Source organism: Sinohyriopsis cumingii, unplaced genomic scaffold, assembly GCF_028554795.1.
Source record: "Sinohyriopsis cumingii isolate HCF-2022 unplaced genomic scaffold, ASM2855479v2 utg001964l, whole genome shotgun sequence".
NCBI lineage: Eukaryota > Metazoa > Mollusca > Bivalvia > Unionida > Unionidae > Sinohyriopsis > Sinohyriopsis cumingii.
Genome location: NW_028316093.1, coordinates 480,289 through 507,902, shown reverse-complemented (window position 1 = coordinate 507,902; position 27,614 = coordinate 480,289). Strand labels below are relative to the sequence as shown.

At 34.8% G+C, this 27,614-nt stretch overlaps 2 protein-coding genes across 2 annotated transcripts in view; one reads left to right on the top strand and one right to left on the bottom strand.

Annotated features, from left to right (window-relative positions):
• The window catches only part of LOC149771304 (neuronal acetylcholine receptor subunit alpha-6-like), a 65,657-nt gene that overhangs the window by 7,957 nt on the left and 30,086 nt on the right, over positions 1-27,614 (bottom strand). The gene's annotated exons all lie outside the window — the stretch shown is intronic.
• Positions 22,050-27,279, top strand: LOC149771305 (neuronal acetylcholine receptor subunit alpha-6-like). The gene is made up of 2 exons (XM_089948645.1): positions 22,050-24,818; positions 26,593-27,279. The coding sequence occupies exons 1-2, from the start codon at positions 24,324-24,326 to the stop codon at positions 27,277-27,279; spliced, it is 1,182 nt and encodes a 393-aa protein (XP_089804771.1). The 5' UTR covers positions 22,050-24,323.

Genomic DNA, 27,614 nt, shown 5'->3' with positions numbered 1-27,614 from the left:
AGACTCGAACATACGCAGACAGAGGTGAGTTGGCAGTGATCCGTAACGGCGAGCACTTTAGACCATTTGGCCACTCCGGGACCCGCTGTTTGAGGTTAGATCATCTCTAATTAATGCGCAACAGGTATTTATGTTGAAAGTCTCAAATAGGAATTATATGAAGATTTTTACTAGAAGGAAACTCAGTTCGGATTTACATAATTAGGGAAAATTTGGTACGTCGGTATAATTTAGAGTCCTGGATATATATTATATTTAAATTCATATAGTTACAAGATCACTAATCTCAAAGAAGAATGTACTTTGTATTCGACACGATCAGCAAGACATACACCAGTAACGCCATTGATTTTTCTGTCTTTGCGATCCATGAGTAAACCTCCTTACTGATCGAATTACTCCAAATACCTTTATTCCCAAAGTCCTATAAAAATAAATGTTATTTCCGCTCAGGCATAAGTTACTTTCATTAAGTTTTGAAAATAAATTTGTTTTAAGTTGATCACATAGCTGGGAGACATTGTATGAAGTGCTTGTGGTTTATTATTTTTGACATGTAAACATGTTTACGTATCAAACCAAATGAGCCCTTAAAATCCTTGCTCAGTATTCTCATAAGCGATTGGTTATAACTGTTTGATATTACTTGAGCCACCATCTTGAACCGTTTTATTTTACTATTATGCCAGTGGTTATCGGGAATGAAATGGCGACTATTATTAAATAGCATGGTATTGGTTACATATGTTGGGATATGGCCCATTCTCCCTACTTAGAATTATCCAATTGCAAGACTAAAGCCACAACATGATTATAAGTTAGGCAAATTAAACTGAACATGTCGGAGAGCTGAAAATATCAATGAAACTATACAGCACAAACATATTTAGTCTATCCAGATGAACTTGATGCATGTAATGCACAGAAATCCCCTTTACATTACTGTTACCACGTGGTATGGATCTTGCACCACGGCCCCAGGACAAGTATGACCTGAATGTCAACCTATAGGTGTAAATAAACTCACTACTTTTATAATCTTAATGTCGATAGACACCGATCTCTCACCTGACAGAAAGTTATATAGTCACGGTATTCTTTCAAATCAAAATAACACAAATATCCGGCCGATAAATTATTCAATCTGGGAATCACAAAAGATTTATGAATGCATAAAGCAACATACAAATGCATTCTCAGAAACACGTCTGGATGAAGAGCAATTTTAGCATTCAGTGATCATCCAATCGGACAAATACTCAGCAAATGGAATGTTGTTATTTCTACCGTATCAAATACTGCATCTGCAGTTAATGTCCATTCCGTGATCGACACACGTTTCGGTTGAAAAGTTGTAAACAGTCTCATCGAAATCCATGTAGCTCTTGCTCACTAAATCTGTAAATGAATCATGTCTTTTCATGAATTCACATTACATTATTATTATTACCAATTTGATTTTCTCTGTCCCATATTGTCCTGAAACTGAAAACAAGCTGTATTGACCTGAATGTCAAAGTGACTTTCATATAGAGAGGGATAATTGCATTTGGGGTTGTGTCGAATATATAAAGGAACGTGTATATCAATAAATGAGAGAGGACTGGTAATAAACTTTGCCACTGAAGTGTTAGTTATGCATAGTATGCAGTGGACATAGCCCTATTCGGCAGTGTGTGTGTGTGTTTGTGTGTGATATTTAACGTAGTGTCAACAGTTTATCACATTATTCTGACACCAGGCCGACCAGTTCTAACACTAACCTCTTAATGCTGAGCGCCAAGCGAGGCAGCTTCTAGTACAAATTTTATAAGTCTTTGGTATGACTCGGTCAGGGTTCGAACCCACGATCTCCCGCATCCGAGGTGGACGTTCTGACCACTATACCACCGGAGTGGTCTCTAATCAATTAATTTATATAATATTCACAAATAAAAATACAAAATATCTAACTTCCAGCTGAAGTTGTCCCAATAAAATCTCCAGGTTTTCACCCTGAATCCCCGTATGTAAACGTCTTGGAATCTAAACATTGTGAGATAAATAGGAAGGCGAGACTCGTGAGGAGCAAACGACGGAGATATATCGGTCGATAGCTCTGCATATTGAATGCAGTTCGAATGTTGGGTGTTTGGCAGTTTGCATTTTCTTGCATGAACACTTGCATGCTTTTTGGGTATTCCTTTGAACAGTTTAATCGAAATCATAATCGCGTAGAATGAAATTTCAGGACAGAAACGACAATCTTTACTACACGTTTAAAGTATAACACACGGTTGTCGTACATTCGATGTATCATCACTCAGTATCATCAGATAATATTATTGACAGTGATTAAATATTACAATGAGTGTTTAATAGTGATTCTCATATCACAGTTGATAATGAACATATGATGCAAAACGCAATTCACGGTAACCTATCCACGGAGACGGGCATACAAGAATTTAATTCTTTAATGTTTTCATCGTCGTAGTCGTCGTCATCATCATCATTATCATCATCATCATCGTCATCATCGAAATTCGTTAACAAATAGAGTGAAAGAGGTTTGTGAGGTCTTCGTTTTATGTAAACTTTATTCCGCCAACTTTGATGCGAATAATTCTTTGAATAGACGGGTTGCTCATTTTTTTTAGTTCTGCCACAGAAAAGTGCGTATGTGCACGTGCACGTGCATGTTTGCGTATATAGTAAGAGAATAAACATGCATGTTTGTATTCTTTCAACATACCATACGCTTGATCGTCATTAATAATGGAATCATTCATGTGTAAAAATTACTGGAATCAAAGATACAAGTTGATTCGTATACAATTAGTTTTTAAGGTCTCGATGGGTATTAACAACAGCAGGACTTAAAACATTATATTAAAATATAATCATGAGACTTAAATGTTTGCATTGCATATCTTTTTACTTAGTACAAATATTGCAATGTTCACACAACCCATACATTATTTATTAGTACAAATATTAATTCAGCCTACTATTTCCAAGCATTCTCTTATAGAATCCAGGGATAGCACTTTCCGTTCTGTCTGATGTATATTTATAATTCTCTCTCTCTCTCTCGAGAAACCCTTGAGCCAAAGAATTACAATAGTCATTGCGCCCATTTCATATCTGGAAAAAGTTAATGCTGGAATGATGATAAGACTGTTATGTAAGAACTTGATTCGTGGAGTGCCATTTCATGTGCTGATATGCGTTTACGTACTAGAAGTATTGAATAAATACAGAATGGCAATTGATAAGCAAATGTATTATAAGGTTCATTCTATTTGTCCCGTAAATATTTTCGTAAAATAAACTGTATATCTATAAGACAGTGATCTAATTAGAGAGATAATCATAAAAACCACAGCTTAAAATATAGCCCAGCCTAGGACTCTTGACATCCCAATAGTTTAAAAAAAATCCTCCTCGTAGATATACAATGGCTTATTATTACATATCCGAAATCATTCATTATTAAAATATAAACAGAGCGCAGACCTTCATTCGCCACCCCGTGTAATAACTTCATGGAGCATATTTGGAACACGTTTATCAGCAAAGAAATGGTGAAAAATTGTTATAGTAAATGGATTTACTTTCTTCTTTACTGTCGGGGATGGTTTTAATAGACCTAAATCTTTCATCCTCTTATTTGTTTATTATAATTGATCAAGAAACGACCGGGGTGGAATGACAATATTGTGAAATAATCATAACGATATATCATCTTTAATACGTCACCACAGATTATAATGAATGAAGAAACTTGCAGTTTAGGACCTTAGTCGATGAACATGCTGACGGTGAATCAGTTTCATCATCTCTGTGAGTCTCAATGTTCACTGATTAAAATACACGGAGTTCAGAAAGCTTGTTTTACACAGTATGGTTTAGTAAGTTATGGACATATTATTACACACTGGGACAAAGAAGGCAAATAGAAGAAAACAGTGGCAAAAAATAAAAATACGAATAGTAAGGGTGGTTAGCATAAACCAAAAGAAGTAATGATGATTTTCCTCCAATTAAATTTTTAATAGTAGTATTTTATGCATTGTGTGAAAATATTAGCAAGAAGCAAGCAATATATAATTAATTTAGGGATCTGAATGATCTTGTAAATTATTCTCTTTATTGATATCTTTTTTCACTTTTAACAGGTACAATACAAAAGATTGATCAAATCTATATTTCCACTTCCTTGAAATCTAGACCATTTATCTTTGAATTTATCTTTTTGTATATCAACATACATTACCAAGATAATATGTTCACCACTCAACTAATATTTATTAATTTCGGAGTATTATATTAACAACAGTAACAACTATCAAGATGACAATAACAACAACAATATGACCTTAACAACATTATAAAAGCAGTGTAAACAGAAAGAGGAAGGAGGCCACAACATAAACGATAATAATAATAATAATAATAATAATAATAATAATAATAATAATAATGACGATGTGATGTACATATTCGGGCCGAAAAGCAGCATACATTTGTCTGTACTGCTCTACTGACGGTGAATTTAAATGTTGATCCATGTATAATACCTCCAGAGCCACTCTAAAACAAAATCTCAAGACTGGTTTACTGTCTTGACTTCTTTCTGACTGGCGTTGGGGCAACCACGCACAGACTAGCATTTACACTCGGCATAAGTTAGGACATGTTTTACGTATCATCTAAGAACTATAACTTTACTGCAATTTATATGTGCGTTACTAGAAAAGTCTCTTTCACCCTATTTACCAATTATTTTCTGGATTTTTTCCCCACAACTTCCTGTCGTCTTCACGATGATGATGACGATAATGAACACATTCATTAACTATTTACCTCCGTTTCCTTGGATATATTACTCCGAGTTTTTTTGTTTTTAAATTCTCATTTCTACTATTCATTATGTATTGAGAAATATTGTTAAACCCTCAGGGTTACCCGTTAGCTCTGGTAATTCTGTAATATTACCCATTTATACCGAGTGATGACATGTAGAATGCAGGACAAGACTATACCATGCTTACTTGTTAAAATAGTGTACCACAGTTGCCGTTTCTCTGTGTATATTATAAGATCTAAGAAATATATACAATATAGGGTATTCGTCTCATCCAGGGCTGAACTCCATTTAATACGATGTAAATTTGAGTCAACAAGTGACAAATTTGCATGATTCCCAGAATGAAACAAATTTAGTATGATAATCGAATCATATTTTCTCCTTTTGAAATCCTTCCGTTAGATCTATATTAACGTACTCCAACGTAAAATTTCCAATATAAATTGTATATGAGCAGCGTCAATACACAAATGATTTTTAAACTTATCTGTGATAGAGTTCAACTATGTTTCATTATTTTTCTTTCAATATTACTGACCTGAAATTATTCAAAAAGTAAATTTTATTACTAAAGTTATTCCTTTTTATTCTCCCTTTTCTATCTCCATGTTACGCAAGTGGCTTTCAGGATGTCAGCTGAGTGTTTTTGACTAGATAGAAAGATACTTAAAATCAAAGTTTATCGGTTCTGATGAGCCGTCAAATTCCACAAATTTTAAAGCTGGCGCACCTGAATTGTAGTGTATTTTCACGCAATTACGCGGATGTCACCACTTTTTTTAACTGAAAAAAGAAAATAAACGTGTCCTATTTTAACTTCAGAATGAACATGTTCTTTACAAAAACCAGCCCATAGTGTCAAGTTAATACGGAGGAAGGAAACTATTTTCTGAATTCTGTGGCCGTGTTGTCATGACGATGGTAAAAAAGACAGCTAGACCAAGAAATAATGTGACAGAAAACGAAGCCTTTCCTTCAGATTATGTAGGACGTTTGAATATACAGACCATCAGAAGAGACGACAGTGTGATTTGTAGATGACATTTAATGAAAAGAAAAGTGGTTTTCTTTTTAACTTCATTGAAAATATAACTGCAGCTATACCGGATTCCTGTAATGTATCCACGCTCGAGTAAATTGTCCATGCCCAATTTGCTTCGTGCTGATCCATGATAATTCCCTTCTTCCCCTCTGTAATATGTACTTCCGCTTTCATGTAATGCCATGCCGTGAATTTTAGGGTACAAGTTTGTATATAAAAAAGAAAGTCGATAATATCAAATCCGCACGTTCACTCAAAAAATCTGAGAAAAAGATCATGAGCAAATTAATGGAGGCAAAATTATTTCTTAGATTTTAATGACTTTGTTTGATGGTCAGTATGTTCTAAGACCTTCTCGATCAGGATGCTTCAAATATATATTGCATTCGCATGGCGCATTTGTGGCCCATGGTTAGATACCCGGCGCAGGGTAAGGATACAGTGATGACCCTCCAATGGTCGTTGAACACTTGATATAAGATACAGACAGGTATATAGGTATATTACGTAAATATACAGTAGTCGTGTGATAAATGAGAGCTTGTCAAATGTAAAATAATTTTAGTTTAGGAAGAGTGTCCATAAAGATTAAAGATTGAATGAAGTGGATTAACCAGCCTTTGTAAACTAGGGCACATAAATCAGGCCCATGACCAACAAAATACCTTACGTGTAGTTTTGAAAATAAAATTTCCTAATTTGTCATGGAACTATATTACGTTCTTTCATCATTTTCTGCTCGGCTCAGACTCTTATTTCGTCATTATAAGTCCTAAAGTTGAGTCGAGATTACGACATTTTATGTCTTTACTTTAAGTCGGAAAAAGTGTATAGTTCAAAACTAAATACTTCCGAGCAAGAATATGTTTTTATCATACGAAAATTTATTTGAATAATAGAAAAACTATCGAGAAATGTGCAACAAAAATATACACGAGTTTAATGAATGAGTTTGTACCTAGACAATGATGTGTACTTGAATTATAATTAAAATACTCAGGCTGAGCCATGTAGAGAACTTATGAAGTGATTTTCAATTACCTTTACAGACCAGTACGGACCTATCGTGAGCATGCTAGCAAATCTATGAGAGCGATACTAAAGATGTGTTGTTGGAAATACAACTTAGTTTCTTTTGAAAAACACGTGACTTAGCACTATCTCTGAACCTCTTGATACATATTTTGAGTTCACATAACAAATCAGTTTCCACAAATCTAACGGTCATATAAACTTTTTATTGGTTCTTTATTTATTTAATAATTCTAAATTCGTCTTGATTATTAACTATATAGTTTAATATTGCTGTACAGTGTGATTGTTTTCAAAGTTCAGACACGAATTGTATGGGAACAACCAATTTGTAGATCAAGGCATCGGCAGTTGACCAGATGTGACTTAGTGTTGCTACATCTATATATTTAAAACTTCCATCTGGATTTTAAGAAACGTTTGGTATATATTTACCTAAATTTTGAAGTTATGGACTGATTCAAACATGTTTCATGCTATGCACAGTGTGTCCAAAAAAAAACAACAACATAAAAATGTATTAGAGTGTATGAGACATGTTTCGATTTTTTAAATGACTAATGAAATGGAACACTACACAACAGCGACATGCACGGAATGAAATATTGTTGTGAAGCCTGCCGCGACGAGTTTCATACTTTTGTTTTTTCTATCCAATTTGTTCACCACGATTCAATATGAAACAAAAAACATAATTCCGTATCATTAGTGTCGCTAGTTTTACGTACGTATGGTGTTCTATAAAACGTACGTTACACGACCACGCAAAAACTAAAGAGTTTGAACAATAAGCTCAGTTTTGTACTTTAAAACATTTTCTCGTCAAAGTACAGAACTACCAATATTTTTTCCTGCTTTTGTAAAATGTCAAGTTTGGCGAAAAATGACGTTAGCCGGTAATTTTCACAGATCATTTGAACCAAATTACTTTTATTGATTGCTGATGCGTGAGGATAGTGAAAATTTGAGCTATTACGATTCGAGGGAGTATTACGTTTCTGAAACACAATATCTGATCAAATTTAGATATACTGGAATACCTACCTCTTAAGGATAACAATACACACTGCCATCACTCAACACGTAAGCAAATAAACTACTGGAGCCATTTTGCAGGGATATATCCGGTTTCCACACGTTGTGCTGGAGAATAAATATACTCTCCAGGTTGTTATAATCAGATGAGTTCCATGGCAGATAATAACCGTTGTAGCTAATAGCAAGGTACCCGAAGTGGCCATTTTTTCTTGCGGAGTCAACGTCTATTATACTTGTAAGATAAAAGACAATAACAACATCTTTTGGCCTATTTTACTCGTAAGTAGGTCTAGCAGCCTTGTTATAGGTACCGTTTGTGAAAATTTGGGTTAAAAGAACCTTTACATGATCCAATGTCTCAGCATTGATTTTCGGATTGTACATCATTAGTAAGAATGTAAGCAGCAATGAATGTAGTTTCAGAGGCGTCATTGTTCTGGAATGGATTGACTAGCGATCGAGAATGTATCAGCAGCATTAAGTTAATGATGATGTTTTAAACACTTGGGCACGAACAAAACTATCTAGCAGTCCATACATAAATGTGTCTATGTATTTCAAACAATGCTTTAAAGTCAGGCACAATACAATAGTGTTAAAGTTATTTTTCATACTTGTTTCAAACTTTGTAAGACAGTATAATCCATTCTCGAATCTATTTTGGTTTTTCAAATGTATCATGGCAAAGTTATCCCAATTTAGATCTGTTGTTTTCTAAGTCACATGTTCACGATAAAAGAGCTTCAACATCTTCAGCTACAAATAGAAGCTGTAACTTCTGATTCCCTTTTAAGAATATTTTAAACATCGTCATAGCATCGAACTTTAATAAGCAATTGAAACGGTAGGTCCCGGACATGCATTGACAATTTGTTTCTTACTGGGCAATTTTAGTGTAGCAATTCAAATGTACCAATCAAAACAGATATAACTCGGTGATTTGAGAGGAAAATCAATATTTGGTATAGCTTGTATGATTCAGAAAATGGTTTCATATTTCATAACTCAAATGAGGTTTAGGTTTAAAGAACATTGCTTTTAAAATAGAAGTATGTTTGTTTGTAGACAGTGTTTCGTGACTGAGTTTCTTGCATGAAAAAAGTATCCGTTTCGAATGCGATACGCACGCTCAAGCTCATTACACAAAGTTAGATATGGTACATTGGGTGTAATCAGATCACTGAAATTCAAATAGGGTAGAGTAGTATAATTAAAATAGTATAATTACGTCATTGAAATTTAAATATGGTACATGGAGAGCAGTTACATCACTGACACTTAAATATGGCAGAGCAGTATAATTACAAGAGTATAATTGCATTACTGAAATTTAAATAAGGTAGCACAGTATAATTGCAAGAGTATAATGTATAATTACATTATTGAAATATAAGTATGGTACATGGAGACCAATTACATCACTGAAATTTAATTTTGGTTGAGCAGTATAATTACGAGAGTATAATTACGTCATTAACATTTTAATATGGTAGGGCAGTATAATTACAAGAGTATAATTACGTCATTGACATTATAATATGGTTACACAGTATAATTACAAGAGTATTATTACATCATTGAAATTTAAACATGGTAGAGCAGTATACTTACAATAGTAAAAGTACATCATTGAAATTTAAATATGGTACATGGAGAGACATTATATAACTGAAATTTAAATATGGCAGAAAGTACAGTTACAAGAGGAAAATGACATCACTGATATTTAAGTATGATTCATGGGGTACAATAACTTCATTGAAACTTAAATATGGTACGTAGTTATAGTCACATCAATGGAATTTAAATATGGTACATGGGGTATAATTACTTTGTTGAAATGTAAACATTGTACATTGGGTATAATGGCATCACTGTCATTTAAATATGGTACATGGGGTATAATTACTTTGTTGAAATGTAAATATTGTACAGTGGGTATAAAGGCATCACTGACATTTAAATATGGTGCATGGGGTATAATTACATCATTTAAATTTTTATCATACATGGCATCTAATTGTATCATTGCGATTTGTCATGCTGGTCTAACAAATAAAGTTGATAAGACTTTGCAAGTTACATCACTTTTAGTTTTACTTTATACTGGTTAAAGTATCAAATTTGACTTTTATCTTTATTTCGATTGTTTGTTCTCAACAAATTCCGAGAATACTTGGTCAGTTCTGTAGATGTAATTTTCTGTGTTAAAAAGCACCAAAATGCACCCCAAGGTCGTGGTCAAAACATTCCATTTTACTGGTGACCTCAAACTAAAGTCGCACACCCTGCCCAGCTTGTGTAATGCAACCCCAGATTTATGTCGACGCTGTTTGCAAGGGGTTTTATTGTCATATAAGGGTAAAAACAGTATGTCCCCTGATCAGCGTCACAGTTATAGCCAATGTACAAATAACAAAATGTCTAACTCATATCAAATGGATTTATGATTGATTATATAGTAGCAGGCTGAAGCGAACCTTGTGTCATGTACTTTCATTTTATTTATTGGATTAGGTGATCGGAAAGAACAAACAAATAGGCAATTAATATGGAAACAAATGTTGCTTCCGAAAATATAGCTGTCTCTCTCTCTTCCTCACTCAGCATATTTCATCGCCATAAATTAATATATTTCCAAACGGATAAAAACAAGTTAAAAAGAACGAACAGAGCAAATGAAAATAATTTATAACATAAGATTAAATATTACAAAGATATGGAAACGAAAGAGAGAAACTACGACAAAAGAATATCCAGGATATGAAAGTGAGCGCAGTAAATTAAAGGAGAATGTTGGATTCTCTCTCTTTCTGTGTGTGCGTGTGTGTGTGTGTGTGTGTGTGTGTGTGTGTGTGTGTGTAGAACGAGGGAAACAGAAATATACGGGTCACTATTTAGTGTTAAAAGAAATAATATCTCATAAATCAGAACAATGCTATTGTCACGAGTCCATGCACTCATCCAATATAATCATAGGCAGATTTCATACGAGCTATAAATAGATGTTTAAAATAATAGGAAAGATGGTCATAATATCAGAGTTTTTTTCTGTTTTTCTTGTACATTTGTATTCTTCTATTGTTATATTTCATGTTTTTATTTATTTATTTTTTCCGGGTAGGTGGGTGTCTTTAATTCTGCATATTATATATGTATGCAGTTATGCAGTAATTGACATATTTGAAATCAACTTCGGCCTCCATTTGAAACTTAAAATGACAATCATAGTTTCATCCAAACAAAACCATCAAAAAGGCGGAGAGAGTTGGAAAATACTAAGAAATGAATGTTCCTTACACACATCTTTAATAGTCTCGTAGATGTTTACATCAAAAGAAGCCAAATACCAGGGCAAACTGACACACTTCAAAAATGAATTGATTTTTAACTATAGTGACCGTGTACTAGACTCATGAGGTCAGTGTACAATTCATATTAGACGACGCGCTTTCAGTACAAGAATATTTGCATCTAAAATAAAACGGTCGTAATAAAAAGTGTCGAATTCGATATCTTGTTTCTTTTCGGGAAATTATCCCGCAGGGCATTAGCAGCACGACAATATGATTCTATAGTATTGTCGCAGGTGATTTTCCTCCTATTGTCTGCCGCTTGGGCCGCTGTAAGATCTCAAGAAGCGTTTGCCTCACATTGTACTAAAGGAAAGGAAGGCAAGACATGTTTGCAAAATGTAATATAATGGACGTATGCTGGATACAAAACAACGTGGACGGTGTACGAGATTTATCCGATTTCCACGTGACTTAGAGTTCCGAGTCTCAAACTAGATCAGTGTTCTGAATGACTTACTTGTTCTGAATGTGCTGATAAACCAAACAAATGTGTTAAAGCACCAACAGCCTTGATATATTACAATTACATTTACCTGAACCACTTTGAATAAATTCTGAATATTTCCAAAATGCTGCTTTAATTCCATGAGAAATATGTAAAGCCAATAGCTTAAATATACATACAGTCTCTAACAAAATCCAAGCACAAGATCAAATATATATGTAGACTGAACATACCATACATCAAGAACAATAATGATGAATCATGACATAGGCAGAAATTAATATGCTCTGTTCTCTGCTTAATGTGTATATATATATATATATATATATATATATATATATATATATATATATATATATATATATATATATATATATCTCGAAGGGTCAATTACGTCTATATATTGCAATATAACCCTACGTAACAAATTTCAATACTGAACCGCTCATTTCACACTACCTCAAACGTTATTTGCATCGCAGTACTCAGCGGCCTGACTTTACTAGCGAGCTAGAAATAACTTCAATCTCGTAAATAGGATTATTATTATTCATATAAAAATTAAATCTTGCAATTGCCAATTTTTATAGCTCATAAAAAATCTACCTAAAATAAAAACTACATACATGTACCAAGAACACGCAAAATAAATACACATAAAACTTAGCTTATTCGAATGGTATTTTAAACAACTCTATATGAAGTGGGATAATTTATGATTTTTTAAAACTGTACCAATAAATGTTTAAATAAAACAAAACTGATCAAACCCTTTTTGAACAGCTCTAACAATCAAGGTTTAGTTACAGTATGGCTTAAATGTTGCATGTATGTTTTAGGCAACGTTTTAAAGCGACTTTATTTAACAAAAAGTAAACCTGTTCACTTGAACCTGTATATTCTCTGTAGGAAACTGCATGTACTTCTATCTCAAATGATGGAAGAAACAATTTTAATCAGAGGATGTCAGCTTCTAAACATATCGGTACCTGACTCCAATTATGCTAGCATTATTTGACGCCAACAAAAGCCGACATCGGAAAAGATATCAAAAAGGCTAACTGAAGCAGACATAGTTAACGATTCGGATAGATTTAACGACCTATTTGGTTCCAGGCAAAGATACAACAAATTTCGAAATGCGTTTGCCCTATGAGAGACCGTCCCTCATTAAGATTCCTGGTAACAGATTATGAAACTTTCTACTCCTAAGTCCTTCGTAGTTATCTTGAGATGTAGGGTTCAAATTTTGTTCAAGTAAAACTATCATGAGAACTACTGGGTTTCACTAAATGTTTCTATAGTAACGCTGCTAATCCGATTTTTGAATGAGACACCTGAAGTATTCATGCTCCCATTTTGCCAAAGCCAAATGTCTTTTGTGTCAGTGACAGCGCCAAGACCGAATGGCACGATTTCAGTGGGACAATATTAATGTCTCTTGAATTCACAGGTCCAGCAATATAAACAACTTGTCGTACGCGTCGTCGACAATTGACCACAAGCAGACAAATGCAAAAAAGAAAAAGAATGTCATTAGGAACATATAGTATTCGACCATCAAAAATCCATGAAATGCAACCACAAACAAATAGGAAAAGACCTGGGAGAATCCTATTGGTTGGATGTGCAAGAAAACATATAAAATGGCACTAGTAGAAACTGCCACAATTGAACAACTTCAAATATGTGCAAAATTGTGAGAAACAGCTTCCCCTACGATCAGGAACTAAGCACATATATGGAGTTACTAGAGGCCAAAAATAAAACAAATTAACGAGAGCATATAATATCATCAAAGAATGTATAAATAACATAGTTAAAAGAGGACAGATATAAAATTAAAACAGCAACTCAAATCTAACAACAATTCGTACACCCAATTGACCACACTGGCTACGACAAAAAACAAATAGCCGGATTGGTCTAAAGACGCAGCTCTGTAGCAACGACTAAACAGCTAAACATTGACCTGGAAAGAAAGACAACATTAAGCTAGACGATACATTAATTCCAAACTAATTAAAATAATTAAATTAAACCCTCCTCTCTGGCCACGACAAAACAAATATTCAAAGTAGTTGAAAGACAAACCGTTATATCAACGACTAAGACAAAAAGAGTGGCCCTGGAAAAACAGAATTAAATTAAAATTGGGTACTAGCCAAAATAAAATATCATATCCACCACACAAGCTACAACGAAAGAAATAATCAAACTGGTCGTAAGACACGGCTTTATAGTAACCACTCACATCATAAACAGCTGTTTGAGAAATATCAACATCAAGTTAAAAATTAAACGTATGCTACTAACACAACAAAAACAAAATCAAGACAAGGAAACCAGTAGGGCAACAATTAAGGCCGCGCATGACAACCGAATATAAAATCACTCAAGGGAACCCAAAATGAGCAATAATAAAAACGAAATCAGTCAATAAACTTTTGAAATGATCAGTCAGCTTAGGGGCACAATGGAAACCAACTTCAAGTCCAAGGGACCAACATGGCGAATAAGAGCAGTAATAACGAAGATCGTGACACCAGCCCGTGACAACAACAACGCAGCACAAGGGATATAAGGGAAACAAAAAGCTGATATTCAGAAGATCAGCAACAGAAATGGACATCTCAGCAGTACAAAGGGACCAAAGGCAAGACTAGCAGAAATTAAGTAGATAAGGTCACACGCAGAGGACAAGAGACAATCTGGTAACAAGAAATGAATACAGATGAACAGGAAAAGAAAGCACCATTCAGCAAGACAAGGGAACAGGGCAAGAGCAGCAGAAATAAAGAAGATCAGGAACAGAAAGAAAAAACAACAACAACTACTCAGGCAGTTACTAAAGAAGAAAAGAAAAACTCGGGGGAGTAAAGAATAAAACCAGAAAAGTTATTGCAACCACAAACAAATAAAATAAACGCCTCAAACCCGGACCTACAGAAAATACATTTCCATCTCTAATAAATAACATCCATAACCCAACCTAAATATCCCTCCCTTCCCCCCACAACAAAAAACCACACATACAAATCTATGTCACACATCCAGTATAGGACACATATCATGCACATATATAACTGGAATAATATAGCACAACACCTCCACAGCCATTAACATCCCAAAAAACTCAAACACAAAACCCAACCTTTATCATACAAACGGCTTTCATTCTGACCCATGAAGACCTCTTTAGATAAAAGTTCTTGGCTCTGAAAAGATACTTATTGTTTCGCTTTGCAAGCTCACGACTCTGACACACACAAAATTAGATGACGAATCAACGACTACTGCAAGCCTAATTCATTCGGCAAATCTTTCGGAAAATACAAGCACGCATAGTACACGAACAATAATAAACTACTAAAAAGTAGAAACAATCACAATTTTAGGGATATTCGAATTGATATGACTCTCACATGTTTAGTAGTAAGTAGGGACCGGTCCGCAAAATATAGAAAACTGGACATAAATTTTAAACAAATATAATTATCTGCTTGTGTGAACGGTTGCAACCTTGGTGAGAAGAAGACGGACGGAGGTATTCGGGTCGCATTTGTTTCTTGCGGTTGGCTTTGGCGATATGGCAATAGTGGATAATCGCATCAATCAAATAACACACAAATGCGTGCAAAATAACGAGTCATGCATGCCAGAAGGCGACATACGACTTAATCTAAAGCAGCGGCAGCATCAGTATCGCCAGCATTTAGTCAAACAGCTGAAGCAAGTGTTTACAGACCTGTGCACTCTATGCTTATAGATACATCTGACATTTTGAATCTAGAAACCAATACTGCTACAACAATGGTCGTTCAGTCACAACACAGTCATCAATGAGGCAATATGTTTGGCTTGATCAAGGTAAAGCCAGACATATTTGACGACGTATCATCCTGGCTTAACTATAGAACATATTTTGAGATTTATGCTAGAATTAATGGATGGATCGTCCGTACCATAGGGTTATATCTATTCGTCAGTCTGAGAGATCAGATGAAGGGTGTTTTGCGCAACCTTTTGCCAACTGCCAGGGAAGACGGCGTATCTTCCTGGCTTACCTATAGAAAATACTTTGTGATTTGTGCTAGAATGAATGGATGGATCGACTGTAAAATTGTGTCATGTCTATTCGTCAGTCTGAGAGGTCAGACGATGGGCATCTTGGGCAAATTTTTGCCAATTGCCAGGGGATACGTTTACTGCACTAGTAAGCGCTTCGGAACAGATTGTCGCCTGTCAACCAACCTGAGCTATACCAATGTCAGTTGAAACACGTCAGAAGAAAACCAAATAAAACCTTGCCAAATTTGGTTCATGGAATCAGGAGGCTGACAATAGTCTGCAGAAGTAATAAATACTTTTGTTTGGGGTGTACTCTTTAACGCCGATTATAAGTTTGATGAAAACAAAGTCGACCTAAAGATTTAAATGAAGCCATCAGAACTTCTCTTCATCTTGAGGGTTTTGGCAAAGATGAGCGACAACCTTTGGATACAAATAACTACGCCAAAAGGTACCGCGGTGCCTCAAATGACGGTGTGCACAATGATAGTGTGTAAGATAAATCAACATTGATGTAGCTTCAAGAGACAACAAACAAATCATTTAAAGAACTTCAGAAACTGAAAAGTACCAGAAGCTCACAGAAACCGAATAAAGCAGAAATTATCAAATCCGCCTCTGGTAAAGATTTGGGATGAGAACCGTTACGATAATTAGGCTATTTCCCATTGAACGTATGGAATCGAATTTCAATTCACAACATTCAGACATATCCATAGTAAATGTGCTTTCTCCTTTTTTGATGTGCTATTGGCTTGCGAGAGTGATTTGCGTGTGCATGGATGATATCCATAGATAGGTACACGCACATCATCGCTCTTGTTATTAAAGCAGAAAGGTCACACTGCGTCGCTTTCACTAATAGAGAGGCAATGAACATGAACGGCATCGATTGCTAGAGGAGTGACGTGGTCGTGCTGCACCGCTGATGTTGAAAGGTACGACGTCCATCTGGTCGCAATATACATCATTGCACTCGACGTTGCTGAACTTGAAGTCCGTTATCACTCCCTCACTCGTTTGTTGTGTCAAATTCTTGAAAGTGTGTTGTAGTCAGATTTGAACAAGGAGTCCACACTGGGTGCATCCCTCTGTTGCTGTGTTGAATATTTTATCTTTCTAGGTCATAGTTTGTATTCCCAATGAAGTGTTTGTGTTGAAAGGTTCTGCAGCTTGCCCTATAGTACCCTGTTGAGATAAATAGGTCGTATTATTGTTTCATACACGATTTGACAGATTTTTGTTCTAAAGGAAAATAATATCAGCATAATATTTTGCACAGTGTAGTGGCGATTGATAATCTAATTTCTGCAGTAGTACAGTTACGATCAATATAAGCCTGATTTAAACTTAATTTGATCGCGCACACGGAAGGAAAGTCGTTTTTGTATCCCCTTGCAAAAACAATGCACTTAAATGTGATTCAAGTGTAAAATCATTGGGTGTAGAAGGCTTGCGTCCAAAAATGTAACCAAAATCTAAAATGCCCATTACAACTCTGCTAACTGACACATCTTTAAATATTTACACACCCTCATTCACCCCATCAACCCACTCACAAACAGACACACAGAATATAGATTAGAGGCAAGCATGAATCAAGCCATGGCAAAATCCAGATTTTACTCAGCGAAACATAATGACATTCATATGTGTGTGTGTGAAAAACTGAATAGGTTCAGTGTTGGTCTATATATAGAAACAAATTTGTAAATTCAAACGGACATTATATCTGTTCATTGTTTATTCTTTTAAGCACTTTTACATCATCGTCATGGATGCTCTTCAGGTAAATGATAATACTTTCAAAGTATGTAACATACAACGCCTACATGTTTATGGCTCTTTCTCTCAATTCTTTACATATCTGGTTACAAATAATACGGCCTTACGTTAATCATCGCTTGCATGCATATATATATATATATATATATATATATATATATATATATATATATATATATATATATATATATATATATCCACGTTCCACGTGGCTCCATACACAAATTGTATTATGTTTACAAGGGACATCACGTGACTAGCATGTCCAAGTTTACACCGAGGAAGTGTGTTGGTGATGAATACCTTCATTAGTTTAGAGTTGTCAACCACTAATTACTCTACCAACTTTTTCCCATCTAAAATGTTGCAAGTGACTCATATTCCTCACTTAAACGTATCTTTACCTTTATTCACATATGCTTCTTACGTTTTACGAGTTCGTTAATACACCTGATTCAAACTTCTTCCTTCACATTGCTATATAATGCAGACAATCTACAATTTCCACTTACATCTCATGAATTACCACAATTACTTGAGGGTAATTGTCTCCCTCATTCAGGTACAATTCCAGATTCGAATTTTCTCAGGTGCATAGGTTTGCATACATGTATGTATTAACATTTCTGCAGCCTTAGATGTTTATTTGCCTTTGTTCACTTTAAGATGTACAATTACAATGTCACACTAATCGCATGCTGTACTATATTGTCTGTAAGATAGTGGATCCAAGTAGACTACAAAATACAATTTCTAACCTCTGCTAACGGTCAGTTTGATCAAGTAATACATTTCTTTCCTCTGCAAATCCCAAAATGTACAAAATATTCTTCTTATCATAAAACTTTATGTGAAACAGTCTAGATGCTCCTTGTTAAATTCACATAGTTATATACTTTTGAAAATGATTATATTTTCTAAATGTACTGAAACCAGGCTGAAAAAACATATTCACGTATATAACTTAGGGTTTATAAATATATATTATGAATAAATACGTTATGAACAGTGTTATAAATATATTCTACTCTTACACTTTTCTTTCCTTATGTCAAATGAACTTGAGCTACGTTTGGAACCATAACATCTAAAACAATTTTTAAAAAATATTTGAGAAGAATTTACCTGTTCTTGGTCCCTTCACTGTTCTGTTTAGTTCTTCTGAGCACTTCTCGCAGAATATTGTGGAACCAAGTTTTCTTTCAGTTCCTAATTCAAGCAGTGATTTTGTGTCTTCTTCATTGGATTTTTTTATGTGACACCCCAAATATTAAATCATCATTTTGTAATACAATTTTAAAACGATCTTGAGGAGTGTGATCATAGTCGTTTTATATTTTCATTACTTTTCTAGGTCACAGTGTCCATCCGCATGAATTTTGTTCATTTTAGCATAAAACCATATATTATGTCCAACCCGTCTATTATCAATCCACAAAAGTACAGTGCACAAATCAGTACACAGACAAGTAACCAAATAAAGTGGCTAAACAAGTGGCCAGAGTCAAACAAGATAGAGTCAACAAATGCTTATGATACGATCGAGGGTCATAATATTTTTAAAGAATTAACGGAGGTCTCAAATAATGGCATAGATTTTCCCGAACATAAAAACACGTGATAAAAACTGTAATCACTCTTTCGTTTGAATTCATCATACAGATTTATCAATGAGGCCCAACAATAGTATATACGTTTTCAAACACAGTTTCGGAACATACATTAATTAACGTAGAAATTATCTTAGAACAGCAACGATGCATACTTGGTCAAGCTTATGGGCGGAAAAAGATAAACACTTTATATGATACTGTACAAGAACAAAAGAGTTCTCTGACGTTGAGCAAATTAATCGGCACATCTGAAGGGCCTGACACGTATGAAACGAGTTACACGAATAAAACGTTCGATTATGTGACTAATACTCTAGCAATAACAAAGATTTCCAAGATCAAATCAATTAGACAAATATGTTAGTATTAATATAACGATGGCATCCACTCTTCAGTGGATATATGAATTTGATTACAACAAAGCAGAAGAGTAGCGGCGCAAAATCTATTGAGGAAATTTACCAACGCTCCAAGACATTTCATGTAATTGGGAATATGCGTACAGTGTCAGATCGCATTCGAGTTAGTACTATGCTTTGCAGTAATAGGTCATTTGAGCTACATTTGAATATCATATGGATAAGCTAAGTCACGTGGAAGTCGTACCAATCCAGTAGGCCGTCTGCGTTAGTTCGTATCCAGCGTACGTCCATCATATTCCATTTTGACAAATTGACATGTCTCCCTTCCATTGTTTACAATGACAGCCAAACGCTTCGGAGATCTTAAAGCGACAAAAATTGAGAACACAAGGAGGAATATCAACTCCGAACGATACCATCAAATCAAATAATCGCACTGCTAATGCTCAGGATTACTATCCCGACAAGAAACAAGATATCGGCTGTACAACTTAGAACGAGGCCCGTTTATTTATAGACGCTGTGATTCTTGTACATATAGCGCGTCGTCTAATACTATTTGCATTCTAACCGCATAAGTCTCATATTCGGTTTAAACCAAACTATATAGCGAATAATATATGAATTATGAGGTGTGTCAGTTTGCCTCGAGTATTTGTCCTCTTTTGAGGTAATCATCTAAAACACTATTTACGATGTTTGCAAGGTTCTTTTATTTCTTGCTGTTTTTCCTATTATCCACAAATTTGTCGTTTACTGCATGATGCATGGATACAATACGAAGAATTATAGAACCCCTCCCAGAAAAATATGTAAAATAAAAGCATGCAAGAAAGATAAACGGAAGAATAAGGACGTCCACGAACAAGAGTAAGGAAATGTTGATTTTTATTGCCATATTTCCTATAAAACAAAAGTTCGATTAGTGTACAGATAGATGGCATTGACTTGATATTATGGGATATGATTTCTTTGAACACTATATATTAACCCATATGTCTATATGTCACTCATTATACAGAGAGAGAGAGAGAGAGAGAGAGAACAGAAAAGAGTCTACAGACATGTCAGGAGTGAATAATAACATGGGCAACGTCATCATCGCTAGCCAAGGTTCGATGTGTCAATCGTATCTACACCTAGGTGGATAGATCAGATAATTCAGTGCCTAAGTCAGTGAATTTCATTAGATATGGCGGCAAGCTACCGCATCCAATCATAATCAAGTTATTCAAATCTGAAGACTGTTCCTACATGATCGATACAAGGGGAGTACACAACTGGAATGGACTGATAAATAAGCAGTTTTCCTGTGCTGGTCCGTGTTTGTACAAATACACCCTTAGCTTCAAATACACATGTCATAGCATGTCTCTGGTACGTATTCATACTTTCGATGTTAAACGTACAATGTTTCCTTCCGATTTCAAATTCCTCCACCATTTACGGCCAATATCGAAAGTAGCAATGCACGGCTGTTACATGTCATTGGTTAGTTGGCGTTACATACTAAGGGAGACAACTGATGAAATCCGATAGATGTCTCCATGACAAAGAACTCAAACATCTGATCAATCCGCAAATGTGTAGATAAGGTTAACATATTGTAACCTTTGCTAGCGAAGATGGGGCAAAGTCCACCTCTTTCCTTTCATTTCCTTTGCCACTACTATGCACTGAACCTTGAATTAAACTATAATTCCATGTTTGTTTTTTCTTTTCCGTTTCCATATCTATTCTATATTTGACCATATGTTATTACTGTTTTCATTTGTCATATGATTTTGTTTTGCTTGCTGGTGAGAAACGCAGTTCGTTCTTGTTAACTTGCTTTTTGTCCTTTCACAAATATATTATTTTATTATTTAAGGCAATAACATATGTGTAGACCAAGAGAGAGAGAGAGAGAGAGAGAGAGAGAGGAGAGTAGAGTTTCCGAGAGATACATAGCTTGCCATATTATTTGTCATCTTGTTTGTTCTTTCCTATTATCGTATCCATTAAATAAAATTAAATTACTGGAGATAAGATCACTTCGGCTGATACTGTCTAATTAATCATACATCCATTTGCATGAGTTAGACATTTAGTTATTTGACCATTGGCTATAACTGTGATGCTGATCAGGGGATATATTGTCTTTACCCTAATATGACAATAAATCCCTTTGCAAACAGCGTCGACATAAATCTGGGGTTGCCTTACACAAGCTGGGCAGGGTCTGCGACTTTAGCTTGAGGTCACCAGCAAAATGGCAGGCTTAGACTGATCTGCCGGCGCATCTGGGTGCATGCTTTATATAGACAAATACAACTAAAGAACTGACCCCAGGTTCTCGAAATTTTCCGAGCACCAACAATCGAGGCAAAGCTAAAAGTCTGAACGTTTTCAAAAAATGTGATACTTTAACCTGTATGACGTGAAACTAAGAAAAAGAAGCGTGAAAAGCCTTTGTAACTTTATTTGATAGACTAGCATGAAAAATTGCAATGATGTAATTAGATGCCATGTATCATAAAAAATTTCAATCATGTAATTATTCCCCATTTACCATATTTAAATGTCAGTGATACCTTTATACCCCATATACCATATTTAAATTTGAACAAAGTAATTATACCACAGGTGCCATATTTAAATGTCAATGATGTGATTATACTCCTGTCATTATACTGCTGTACCATATTAAATTTCAGTGATGTAATTACACTCAATGTACCATATTTAAATTTCAACAAAGTAACTATACCACAGGTGCCATATTTAAATGTCAGTGATGCCATTATACCCCATATACCATATTTAAATTTCAAGAAAGTAATTATACCACAGGTGCCATATTTAAATATCAATGATGTGATTATACTTCTGTCATTATACTACTGTACCATATTAAATTTCAGTGATGTAATTACACTCAATGTACCATATTTAAATTTTAGCAAAGTAATTATACCACAGGTGCCATATTTAAATTCCAATGATTTGATTATACTCCTGTCATTATACTGCTGTATCATATTAAATTTCAGTGATCTAATTACACTCAATGTACCATAGTTAAATTTCAACATAGCAATTATACCACATGTGCCATTTTTAAATGTCAGCTATGCCATTATACCCCATATACCATATTTAAATTTCAACAAAGTAATTATACAACAGGTGCCATATTTAAATGTCAATGATGTGATTATACTCCTGTCATTATATTACTGTACCATATTATATTTCAGTTATGTAATTACACTCAATGTACCATTTTTAAATTTTCAACAAAGTAATGATACCACAGGTGCCATATTTAAATTCCAATGATGTGATTATACTAATGTCATTATACTGCTGTACCATATTTAAATTTCAGTGATGTAATTACACTCAATGTACCATATTTAAATTTCAACAAAGTAATTATACCACAGTTGCCATATTTAAATGTCAGTGATGCCACTATACCTCATATACCATATTTAAATTTCAACAAAGTAATTATACCACAGGTGCCATATTTAAATGTCAATGATGTGATTATACTCCTTTAATTATACTGCTGTACCATATTAAATTTCAGTGATTTAATTATACTCAATATACCATATTTAAATTTAAACAAAGTAATTATACCACAGGTGCCATATTTAAATTCCAATGATTTGATTATACTCATGTCATTATACTAATGTACCATATTAAATTTCAGTGATGTAATTACACTCAAATTAACATATTTAAATTTCAGTGATGTAATTACACTCAATGTACCATATTTAAATTTCGTTGATGTATATAGATGATGTGTATCGTACCTAAATTTCAATGCTGTAGCTATAATTCATGTACCATATTTAACTTTCAGCGAAATGGTTGAACTTCAAGTACCATTTTGACATTTCAATGATGCAATTATACTTCATGTACCGTGTTTAAAATTCAGTTATATAATTAACCCCATATTTAAATTTTGGGGTTTGAGCTTGAGCGTGAGTATCGTACTCAAATTCCAGGATGGCTCACAAGGCCAGTTTTAAAACAGATAAATATAGTTGGTCTACATAATCCTTTTACATTAAAGAAAATCACTAAAAACTCACTCCATAATTACGTATTTCTGTCTTAACATCAATGTTCTTTAGACTCAAGCCCAATGTAGATAATTTAGGTTGAATAGGGAATTTGAAACCTTTTTGTTAATCATACATGGTTTGCCTAATATTGATTTTAGAATCAAAGCACCAGTGATTTCTGTGTGGATATGTACTAAACGAACTGCGACGCTGAAATCTTCCAGTAAGAAACGACGTGTCAATGCATGACGGTGACCTATCGTTTGAATTCATTCTTGTTATGGCGTTGAATAAAATATAATTAAATCACAAGGAAAAGACTTGCAGAGGTAATACCAAAGCTTATATCGGTAGCCGAATGAGCTGAAGGTCTTTTACCATGAACATGGACTTTTCACACACCAAACCTGAATCGGGAGAACTTACCATGATACATTTTAATAAAAATTAAGAATGGATTATACTGTCTAAAGTGTTTAAAACAAGTATAAAAAGGTACATTTAAAATCATTTTACTGTATCTGGACCATGACAAATTGTTTGGAGTACTAAGATACATTTATTTATGGACTGCTTAACAGGTGTTTTGTCTAGATGTTTAAAAGCATTATCATAGATTTTACAGTGTGCATACGTTTGTGATCAATCCCGGAGAGTATGACGCAATGGAAACTAAATTTAATGTTATTGCCATTCTTAGTGATCGTGTACATTCCTAAAGTCAATGCTCAAACATCGGATGATGCAAAGAATCTTTTATCCCAAATTTTTAATTTGTCTGCCTATAATAAGGCTGTTAGACCTACACACGAGCAAAATACGACAACCGATGTTGTTATTGACTTTTATCTTACAAGCATAATAAACTTTGACTCGCAGAAGGAACAACTGACCACTTCCGGTTACCTTACTATTAGCTGGAACGATTATTATCTACAATGGACCCCAGCGACTTACGGCAATCTGACGGGTACATTTATTCCTCAGGACAACGTGTGGAAACCGGATATATCTCTGCAAAATGGCGTATCCAAATTGAAAGGACTTGGCTCCAGTAGTTTGTTTGTTTACGTGTCGAGTGATGGCACTGTGTCTTGGTATCCTCTTGGGGTAGGTATTTCTTTCTATAAAATTATCATCAGCTGTTATCGTGTTTAAGAAGAACCATTCTCCCTCGAATTTTAACGCTATCCTCACGCATCAAAAATAATATTAATTTGGTTCAAATGATCTGTGAGCATTACTGGCTAAACCCCATTTTCGACAAACCAATTAAATGACCTTAAGATTTGTGCAAACTACACTGAGATGACAAAGGGCTTCACAAGGGCGATATTGCTATTAAGTTATTCGTTATTTCACTGCAAACATTTATAAAGCAACTCAGAGATAGCGATAAGTCGCGTGCTTTTTCAAATGAACTGAAGATGTATATGCAACGAAACATTTTTAGTATTGCTATCACAGCTTTACTAGCACGCTGCTGGTCGGACAAGGTTACCGAAAAGTTTATCTATAAGTTATCTTAATGGATAAACCGATATTTAAATATAATTAAATATATAAATATCTGTATATAAAATTATTTATTATATTCATGTATATACTTTGCTTGCAAATTCATCGATATTTTCATGGTATTTAAACAAAATGTTCGTTCGAAAAAGAAAACCAGATTATTGCGCGGAGGTACTTATTTGAACTCTACACTTAGTCTTCAAGTCCGACTTAAAGTAAACAATAAATTCTTAAGTCTAGGCTCAGCTATAAGATTTACACTGGTGTGATGATGACCTGGGCCTAATATAGAAAGTCTGAAGATCGTAATATAGTTTCCAGACAAATTAGTAGAACCATTCGTTTGCCATTTGGGGAATCACGGGGTAGATTTATGGAAAGATCATTTACAAAAAGAGGCTAATCAACTTCAACGATCTTCGACTTATTTAGCCCCTTGGAACTTTATGTAAACTCGTCCTAAAAAAGCTATTTTACGTTTGACAAATTCTTATTTATAACATAGCTACTGTTTTATATACGTTACGATACAAATATGATGATTTTTACATATGTTATAAAGTACGTCTTAAAGTCATGCAAAGGAAAGGCGTAACGAAGGAGGCATCAAACTGTATGTCCAAGTAATTGTACTACGCTAGACTATGGTTGATAAAATAGAATCAGTATTCAAGGCTCACGAAGATAAAAATGTTGCGACTCGTTTCATACGTCCATTTGAAATGAGCACCCATGTAAGATTCTCTGTATCGTATATGAAGTCATCGTCGCTAGCCAAGGTTCCGATATGATTAACCTATATACACCTTGGCGTATCGTGCAGATAGTACTGTACACAGCATCCAATCAAAATTCAGTTGTTCGAATTTGAACACCGTTCCTACATGATCGAGACATGCGGAGCACACAACTTGAATGGACTGATAAAAATGCAATTTTCCAGTCCCGGTCCGTGTTGCACAAATACCTTTCACTCAAATACACCTGTAATGGCTTCCCTCTGCACATAGTCATACTTTCGATGTTAAACTTCCAAAGTATCATGTTTTACGTCAATTGCCCTAACCGTTTTCAGTCATTGTAAAATGCCCCACACTATATGTTAGTTGGTATTACGTACTAAGGGAGACTACTAATGAAATCCAATACATCTGTTCGATCCGCCAAGTTGTAGATAGGGTCCTGATATCGGAACCTTGGCTAGCGAAGATGATATCAAGTACTCAAAGACCATTGATGGGACATCACTGTATCCTTATACTGCACCGAGGACCTAACCAGGGTTCACAAATGTGCCATGCGAGTGAACTACAACTTGAACCATCCTGATGAGAAAGTCCTTAGAACTTATTGAGAATGAAAAACAAATCATTAAACTTTGAAAACATGATTTGGCTTCCATTAATTTGCGCAGTTTCTTTTTCAGATTTTCGAGTCAACTTGCGGATTTGATATTACCTACTTTCCTTTTGATATTCAAACTTGTACCCTGACATTCACGGCATGGAGTTACACTAAAGAGGAAGTACGTGTTACGGAGGGGGAAAAGGGAATTATCCTGGATGAATACGAAGAAAATTCGGAATGGTCAATTGTTGATACGAGCGTAGATACGTTACAGGAATACGCTGACGCTGCAGTTGTATTTTCAATCAAATTAAAAAGAAAACCACTTTTCTTTTTGTTAAATGTCATCTTACCAGTCATAATGTTGTCTCTTCAGAATGTCTGCATATTCGTACTTCCGGCAGAATCCGGAGAAAAGGCTTCCTTTTCTGTAACAGTATTTCTTGCTCAGGCCGTCTTTTTGACAATCGTCACACCAACATTGCCACAGAATTCAGAAAAGGTTTCCTTCCTCGGTTTTTACTTGGTACTAATGGCCGGTTTTAGTACTTTGATCGTCATTTTGACGCTGTTTATACTTCGTCTGAATTTTAGGGATGTGGATGAGGACCCAATCCCATCATGGCTGATTATACTTCAAGAGATCGTGGAAATAGTCCGATGCAGAAGAGGTAAGAAAACAAATCCGGCAGCGCAATGTCGGGGTGAAGTTCCTAAGCTTGATTTTGGTTACACAGTTTCTACTTAACACATAACTTCTGTAATCACAAAATCAAGACCACCAACACCAGATGAGAAGCCTAAAATCACGTGGAATCATGTTTGCAATGCCCTTGACTTCGTTTTCTTTTGTATTTTCCTTTTGGCAACTATTATCACCACAGTGACAATATTTTCCAGCTGTTCAATAGATGCTGTATAGGAAAGAGTTTCTTTTCACAAATTTTGAGACATAAAACTTCTCATTATCTTCCGTCTGATGTAATGTTGAGTCATTGTGAATTCAAGTTATGCTATATGAAACTTCACTTAGAGGTCAACCCGAAAAATATTATCGTTGAAATTTTTGAAAATACAGTGAAA